A 9,166-nucleotide genomic window follows, 5' to 3' on the forward strand; every position below is an offset into this window, starting at 1 on the left:
CCTGGGAAATTGACATCAAAAGGGCTTACCAAAGGTGCTCTTATGAAACATGCAAAGAGCAGGCTTTACATGACATTTACAACACAGGCTTCCTAGGTAAAGGTTAGTCGAATTAGTTTAGTCTCTCTAGTATATGGCCTGAGGTCTATGCATTCTAAAATGTTACGGATAACCACATCAGTAGCAAACTTTTGTGTTGAAGGCCTCAATCTCATGAATGTGACTAAAGTATTCACATTGAGTACTATTTAAATTCATATTATTCTGCTGTTTTGAAGGGTACGTTAAACCACATTACTTGCAATGTGAATATGGGGTTAGCAACTCCCATAATAATAAAGGAGACATGTATTTAAAGATCTGTTTTTAAATGCATTCAATGGCATAACAACAGAATTGATAGTACTAAGCATTGTTACTAGGACCAGGGCTCTACTCTACTCCACTGTTCTCTCTAATAAATCTTATAATACATCTATATTACAGAAAAAAACATCACCATCATCATTGTATATATAAAAAACTGTTGTGTTCTAACATTTGTTGTGTTATGTAAGCTATGTGTTTATATAATAGGCAGAGCTGGGTTTATGCATTTCCATCAAGTCAAGCCCTAGGGTGGAAGTGCTTGCAGGGGCAGCATACCCAAAACACACATTATAACACACAATATATTACTGTCATTATAATTTTGTATGAACAAAGTTTCCAAACTGTGAGCCTGCCGGGCAGGTAGATCTTATTGGACATTATTGTTTTTTTTTGGGTGGAAAAGTGCTGTGTTCTTATACAGTACAACACTGGGTCTGTCCCCACACCCAAACTGCTGGTAGTATATGGTGTCCATTTGCCAGCCATTCTAGTTATTGTTGATAGGTTCACTTACACTGTAGTGGAGAATGGACCTTTAGGCCCTTTTGTGCCTTGTCTGGCTAAAGCCTAATCCAGTCTGGTGGGAGGATGGGAAAAAGCAGTTGGCCCAGAAGGATCAGACAGTCTTACATTTATATTAGATGTAGTTAATAATGTTGGGATGTTATGGTTCTTGGTACACAAATAAAAAAAACGTTTACCTATACCCCTAAATACAGCCATCGTTAGAAAAAAATTTACAAAATGACACAACTTCTAACATTGGTCTAACCCACGTATAAAAATTGCACAAAATTTATCCTAGAATTACAATCTGGCATATCATAGAATACAAATCTGTATTAGCTATAGCTATCCTACCTGCCTTTGTTCAAAGTAATTTCATCTCTTTAAATAAAAACCCTCCAATTCACATTAAATTAGTGGTGGAACAAGCCACATTATCTGGACCATTTCCTGAGCTGTCAGAAAAAAAAAGTGATTTGTTGCTTTAACTTATTCCACTGCAGTCTTCCTTGTCCGCTTGCACTGCAATTAGAGGCTCATTTTTACCCCCTATACATTGTAGAAACATTCTCATCACAGCAGGGATCTGAGTAGGGCACACTACCAACTTGCTCAGTCTCTGTGGAAAAGTGAAACTAATCTGTTTATACCTTTCAGGTACTTATTGTAAATGATAAATATCTTCCTAGATGCAATATTAGCATAGCAAATACATAGGAACAGAGGGAAAATATTGGCTATAGTTTCATTTTAAAGCATTGTTCAATTCTAGATATGCGATGATAGTGAAAAGAACAGTATGCATTCCATTATCTCATAGTCATGGATTAATCAGTAATTAACCATTGATTTGAACTATAGTATCTCCTTTCTATGAGGTTTGTTGGCATTGTTTTAAATGGAGAGTTCAGGAGATACAGGTAGTCCCCAGGTTAGGGACATCCGACATACAGACGACTCCTAGATATGAACAGGGCTTCCCTGCACCCTTGTGTGCAGGATGAGGCTTGATGGGGAGGGGAGGGCAGTTTGCATGACTTGCAGAAGAAATTTTTTGCTAAACACAGCTGAGGTTGTGGGTTATTTTAAGGACTGAGCTCTTCTGCAACATCTTGTAACTCTTTAATGACCAAGACAAACTCTGCAGTTGTTTCTTTTTGCATATTAAAGCACAGCTTGTTTCAGAAGTTAATATCTAGGCTCCATTAAGTTTTTTTTTGTTGCTTTGTTTGTGATTAACTCACAGAGAGGATTTTTTACAGTAACTGACACCACGCTGCCTAATAATATGTTGAGTCAAACATCTGTCATAATTGCATTTATTAAAATAATGTACCTGTTCCGACTTACATACAAATTCAACTTAGGAACAAACCTACAGTCCCTATCTCGTATGTAACCTTGGTGACTACCTGTATGTGTTTTACAAATTTTACAAATACCTGTATTCACTTTTATCACTTTTTATATTTGATTACCTACACTCATGTGATTTGTTGATGCATCAGAAAGATGTATTTGTATATATATATATATATATATATATATATATATTTGTACAAGTATATATACAATGTACAAGTATATATATATGTATAAGTATATATACAAATATATATGTATTTATTCACAATTGAATATTTTTATCTGGGTTTATATGGTTTTGTTTTATAATACTATATTAAAGTTTTGTATATTCTTTTAAAGAAATCTATTTGAGTGCCATTTTAGAAGCCTTCTGTTTGTCCTTACCCCATCCCTTTCTAATAAGAATGTACATAATTCTGGCTGGGCACTCTCTCTACCAATGAATGTTCATATCCAAGGTCCCTTATACCACTCTCCCCTTTCCCCATAATTTCATTGTTTTGGAAGTTAGCAGTGATTGCATTTTGTGATTCGAATCACAAAAAGCAGGTCAACATGGTCAGCCTATATAATCTTTATTTGGAGTTTCTGTTGGAGGTTAGGTTACATTTAGGATCAGGGCAGTGTTAAGTTAGGTGATTATAGTGTTAGGAAAGGATTTAGACTCCACACTGACCTAAATTTAAAACCCTTATGAATGCCCATACAGTGTTTTTGTATGCATTTTTAAAGTGGAACTGTACCAAAAATAAAAAACACCACTTACTTTTACTTCCACAGAGCCCCCAATCCCCCTATATTTGGCTGCAATTAGGCCCTGCACCACCCTGGAATCCTCCCTCCTTGCAGTAAGGAGGAAAAGCCAGGCGCCGCCATCTTCTTCCATCTTTCGGCTTCATCAACCGCTCTCGCACTGAGCAGGCATGAGATCAGGCATGTGCAAAAGGAGCAGCCTGATGTATCCCAGAAGACTTTTCACTCACATTTAGTATTTACCGCCGCGGCTTCCCTTTTTTTTTGGATTCTCATTTTCAAAAACCAACTAATGATGAAACAAAGTGTGATTTTGAAAGACAGGTCTGCTTTAGGAAACAGGAGGCCATTTAATAACACCCATAACATATACATTTGTATTTTCACAATTATTAGCTTGCATCATCATGACAGTAACTTCACACTCGCATAATTAAAGGAATACATGCCACTTAAGAACACAAGAAGGCTTTATTTACCAAAATCATTGAAGGAAAGTAATTCTGCTTTGTCAAAAGTAAACAATTCCAAACTTTACACTGTAGATCTAAAGGCTCCTGTATGACAGCCTATGTCTCAAATCTATCCACTATGTGGTGCACAAGCCTCAAACATTAATAAAAATAATTAAAAAAAACTTTTTCTGAGTAAACCAAATCATCATTTTTGTCTCATACACCTTAAATACACTGCAGTTCACAATAGAAGATTTGGTGGGTGTGAATTTTAATCCCTCTGTAGTACAGACAGGCACAGCCTACATGAGAGTACCAGCCCTGCTCTGAATTGAGGAGACCACAGAAAGACTTCATTGGCAGACCTAATGGGTACTTGAGGGACTTTGCAGGGGGACTAAGAACATTGTTCATGGGGATGCAATTCTAAATAAGTGACAAAATACTTGTTTTTTTTAAATGGGAGACCATAGTTCTACTGTACTTTTAAAAGGTAAAATTGCTTAATTTATGGCTGCCATGACAGATTTGGACAAAAGAAATATATAGTAATTCACCTTAAAGTACCCATATTCTTGTTAGGATAAAACAAATTATGAGCTATTATCAATATGTTTTGTTAAGATTTTTTTTTCATTTAATTTTGTTTATCTGATTTTATTCATAGATACTAACTTTGGTAATCATCTAACCAATAGGTATATCATAAAATCAATGTTTGCTACTGCAAAGAACATTTGTGATCAAATAAAGAGGCATATTGATATAATTAGGGGCAATGAAATGTTGTGACCGTATGTTTTACAAATCATTAATAAAACCTTACTATAGATAGTTGCCATTGGGGTAACATACAACAGGCAAATTAGATAAATAAACAAGGACTTGTTTGCTATTGGCAAATACTCTTTTTAAAATGTATCTCCAGCCAAACCAATTTTCAATTTTGGGAAGAGAAGGGAATTATTCGTTTTTTATATCTGTCTCTGTTCCCACTAAGAAAGTGTATGCCCTTCAGTTAGCCTGGAACTTTGACATGACTTGATGGGAAATCTAAGATCTTAAAGCTGTCTATAAAACAGGAATAAAAGGAAAATCTTCCAATGAGGACCCGTGTTGGGGGAATGAACTTCTAGGAGGGTTTTTCTTCTCAGTTCTAATTTCTGTTGTGTCTTAGGGAAAAATCTGTCCTGTACGAAGTAGAGAACAAAAACACAAAAATAGGATTTTTTCCCTTTCCTACTCATACATAAATGAAAAAGCTGGGCTAGAGTTACATTTTAAAGTATATTATTTTTTTTTCATTTAAAAAATTATAGTTTGACTACATATAGGCAAGTATACCATGATTTTTGATTAGCCTACACTGGGATCATTTTACCAAAATTGGCCATTTTGTATTTTAAAATAATACAGTTTAGAGTTGTTATTTTGATGCAGACTTACTCAGTCTTACTTATATCTTCCTAAGTCTGTAGTAATGGGAAGAAAGTTATGTAATTATGGTCTTTACATGCAACAAAATAACCACCATCCTTATCTTTAGTATGTGGTCAGAGAAGTCACTTTACAGATATACGGAAGACTAACAGCAGAAAAAGACTGAGTGGGCCATCTGGTTTGCCCCCTTTTTTTTGTTTGTTTTTTATCCCTTTTCTATAGCTACATGCAACTTTAAGAGCTGGTAACAGATACTGCATTAGCTACATGTGACCAGCTGATAAACTGCCTAGAAGATATGGTCTTCTCACTTTCAGGGATTACTGATCATAATCATGGTGATGTCCACAACTGATGGGACTGATCTGACACAACCAGTATCACATGCTCTGCAGGTGCCTTTTATCACTGACAATGGTAAACCATAATCAACAAATGTCACAAGATAGAAGACTCCTTGTCTGTAACAGATATATATGTGTGCATCCGGTCCATTAAAAAAATGATTTCACATTTAATTTGGGTTCATGAGCAGGACAGTGTTTCAGGCAGGTTGATATTACCTTGAGCCCTGGACTGTTTTTAATGCAGGCAATACCTGCTGGTATGGTGAAAATGGCCTTACGGCTGTTAAACTTACACCTTGGTAATCATAACTTACAACATTTCTGTTATAAACACATCAACTTTAACTGAACATTAAATATCCCACTGTCACGGTCCCTTCCGTGACTGAAGTTTGAGGATCTGTCAGACAGGCTGCATGTGAGGTTATCTGACAGTCTCTTTGGTTTTACTTGTTTCTGTGTTGTTGTTTGTAATGACCACTCCCCTTGTATCAGGTGCAGCTGGGGGTCATTACTGCTCCTCCATTTAGTCTGGCCTCACACTTCATGCTATGCGGTTGATATTCACTACTGGGATGTGATGAGCTGGAGTGTTGTGCCATCCTGAGTTTCTGTTTATATCTGCTATTAAGATAAGTTGCTTTACTTTTGGTGTTTTGGTGCTTTTTGGTTATTTTGTTGTTTACTAGGCCTCAGGGAGACACTGGGTCCTTCATAAGGGAAGGAACCAGTAGTCTCAAGCCCAGTCACTATTCCTAGGGCTATACAGGGCTAGTAGGGACTAGGTTCCTGTGTATGTGTATTCCCACCATCAGGGGATACTCATACAGTTAGGAGTTAGGGCTAGGTTAAGGTGTCTGCAAGGGGTGACCATTCCCTTTTCCCTAGCCACTGAACGCCTAGTCCTGAGTATAACCCTTTCTGTTTCCCTCCCCTCCCCTGTTATCCGTGACACCCACACTCAGGTGGCAGGTCCTCGACCGTTTGTAACTCTTTCCACACCATTAACCCTGGATCTGTGTTTCTGATTGATATATGTACCTCCTGCTCCCAGTTGCCACTCCACCTTCTCAGGAACTATATCAATCCCGCATCCAACCAGACATTAACTCTTCCCAGTTACCCAGTCTTGGAGACCCTATATTGTAGATGGATACCCACACTCCATCACTTTTTACAACACACCTCTGCCCCTCGAGGACCTCACACCGCCATCCTATCCGAACAACAACCTCCTAAAAGTCAAAGGCAGGAATTCACTTTCCAATCTGACTAAGATTGTGCCTCCCCCCTTTGGTCCTCATTCTTTTATACCTTATTTATCTCCCAACCATTGCTTTCATTAACCACCTATCCTAATCCTATCTTTCCCAAACCTTTCCCCTTTCTCCCATCATACAACTTTTTGGCCTTCCCCCCGCAGCCATGTTGGCCCCCCCTCGCTGGCTTAAGGGCCTCTCTGGATCATTAACTAACAACAGAGTCTTACCTGTGTGTTCATACTTATGCCGCAAGAGAGAGCTGCTCTTCTGGAAAGTTTTGTTGCACTGATCACAAGCATACAACCCATTTTCTTGCTTCTTTGATTTTTTTCGGGAAACACTGGTGTGCTTGTTATCATCGCTGGTGATATTCTTGAAAGACATAAATACTAGGCTGTCAAATGTCAAGTACCTGTGGATTCACATCTGTCAGAAAACACTTGTTTATAGAGTATCTAGACCCCAAATAAAAAATGTAATATATTGTAGCTTAGCAGTTTTTACATGTGATAGTTGGGTTAGTTTTCACTCCCCATTAGTCATTCTTCAACAAACTAAAATAAAGCTTAACATGGGAAGAGATATAAATCTTTTATTAGATTAGTACTGTATATTTATGAAACCCTCAGTCAGCACTTTTTATCCAGGATTCCTTCGGAGGTTGCTAGGGGTTTCTCAAACTGTGGCTGACTGATCCCCCATTTGACAATGCTTGTTCTGAGGCCAAAACCATTTAGTAGAGCTCTTATGGTGTTCTTATGGGTCTATAAATTCTATTTACCACTGTAGGGGGCATTATTTCTATTGGTCACCAACTTAAAAGGCTTTTTATACCATTGACTCCAAGAATTTGGAGTTCGCCTGCAGTCACAGCTGATTGGAGGCACTTGTGTACCTCCAATCAGTTGTGACAGCGGATAAACTCCATTGAGAGTTCATCTGCAGTTCCACTGCGATCCTCAGGCACTAGAGGTTAATTAACCTCTAGTGCCTGGGAATCACAGTGGATTCTCAGGGCTGCATTCGTTCATGCAGCCCTGGGAATCCTGTGCGCAATTTTTTTTTCAAATTGAATCTCATTTGGCCAATTTACACTGGCCATTCTCGCTTAAATTTCGGTAAGTGAGAACCGCCAAATTTGCAGTGAGATCGAGTTTTAAAAATCCCTATTCAGTGCACACATTACCTAAATTATTTTTAGGTAATAATGACCTTTATGACCTTACTAAAATAAAATATGACCTTTAGTTACATGATGCATATAACAGAGTTGTACAGTATTCCACGGAAATCATCTTGTAGTAATGTGTAAGACCAGTAAAGGAGGACTTTCTTATAGGTATTATCTTTAAAACAATTTCATTGAAGTGCCAGTATATACAGATAAAGAAAAAAATGTTAGCTCACCATAATCCCAACATTTTCATTAATTTTTTTCAGGTTTATCGATGTGTCTCCATAGAAGCAGTTCATATAGGGGCATAATGAAAACCCATTTAATGTGTGACCCATATTAATACATGGATATTGAGTCTGAAAAAAGCTGTGCATTACATCCGGTAGTACACATGGAACATTCAATGGCTCATTTTGTGGCTCGATAAATAATATTTGTGCTGGTAGCAAATCCATATTTGAACTTTTCATTTTGAGTTTGTCTTTTGGGTCCTTGGAGGTTTCTTCACTAGAACCTGGTTTTAGAGGTGTTGTTCTGCCTAATTTAGGCATAGATAAGTCCAGGGGCTCAAGTTGAGGTTGCTTGAATGGAGGCACAGAGGGTAAGTGACAATTGATCAAGTTATCAATATTGTGCTTCGGCTTAATTTGTTTCTCTGAATCACAAGACTTAACTGAGTCAAAATATTTTGAAGTGTCATGTCCAGAACATTGTACCTTTTCTAGAATATTTGGGCAAGGCGTACATAATATTTTATCGAAGCTAGAGCTTGCAATGTTATGGTGTTTTTCTACTATAGTAGTCTCTTTGTGGATTTTTCTTGATAGATTTTCATAGTGTATTCCTGAGTTGTTTATGATTGAGTCAATATGTTTCCTTCTCTGGTACAGAGGTGAAGAATTTGCATTATCCTCTGTGACTTTGCTTTGGCAGTGCTGTTTAAGGACTGGTGTTTCAGGACGGTAACCATCATACTGATTAGCACTGCCACTCTGATGTTCCACATTATTCTTCTTTAGAGAGAACCAGTTACTAAGGTCACCTGCTGACCATCTACTAGAACCAATCTGGAAATGGTACTCATTTCTCCACCAGTCGGTGCCTAAATGCCAAATGCCTGGAGCCTCTAACAAACTTGGGCTCATGCCCATAGGCATGCGTTGAACAGGTCTTGGTGTCATATTCAAATCAAACCCACATAGAGAAAAATGTGGCAATGTGACGGAATTGGTATCTGCGCAATGTGATAACCATTTTTTATTATGATGATCAGTGGTGTTTTGTGGCTTTATTTTATCTTTGTAGTTTTCTTCGTAATCGATTTTTTGAGAAAAGGTAAATGAGGAAGCCAGAGAAGTCACAAGGGCTTGTTTGTCCTGAGTGGGAAAGCACTTTCTGTTGTTTAAGTGAGAACTGTATGAACCTGAATGTGAAAATCTTCTTTTGCATTTGGAGCATTCATATGGTTTTTCACCTGCAAAGAGA

At 37.6% G+C, this 9,166-nt stretch overlaps 1 protein-coding gene across 1 annotated transcript in view; it reads right to left on the minus strand.

The window, feature by feature from the left end:
- Positions 1-5,356: 5,356 nt before the first annotated feature.
- The window catches only part of LOC140328116 (uncharacterized), a gene marked incomplete in the record, with an annotated part of 44,691 nt that continues 40,881 nt past the window's right edge, over positions 5,357-9,166 (minus strand). The window contains 2 exon segments of the mRNA XM_072407489.1: positions 5,357-6,876; positions 7,912-9,155. Of these exon segments, the coding sequence (XP_072263590.1) occupies positions 6,604-6,876; positions 7,912-9,155 (1,517 nt within the window).

Source organism: Pyxicephalus adspersus, chromosome 1 (genome assembly GCF_032062135.1).
Source record: "Pyxicephalus adspersus chromosome 1, UCB_Pads_2.0, whole genome shotgun sequence".
NCBI classification, from domain to species: domain Eukaryota; kingdom Metazoa; phylum Chordata; class Amphibia; order Anura; family Pyxicephalidae; genus Pyxicephalus; species Pyxicephalus adspersus.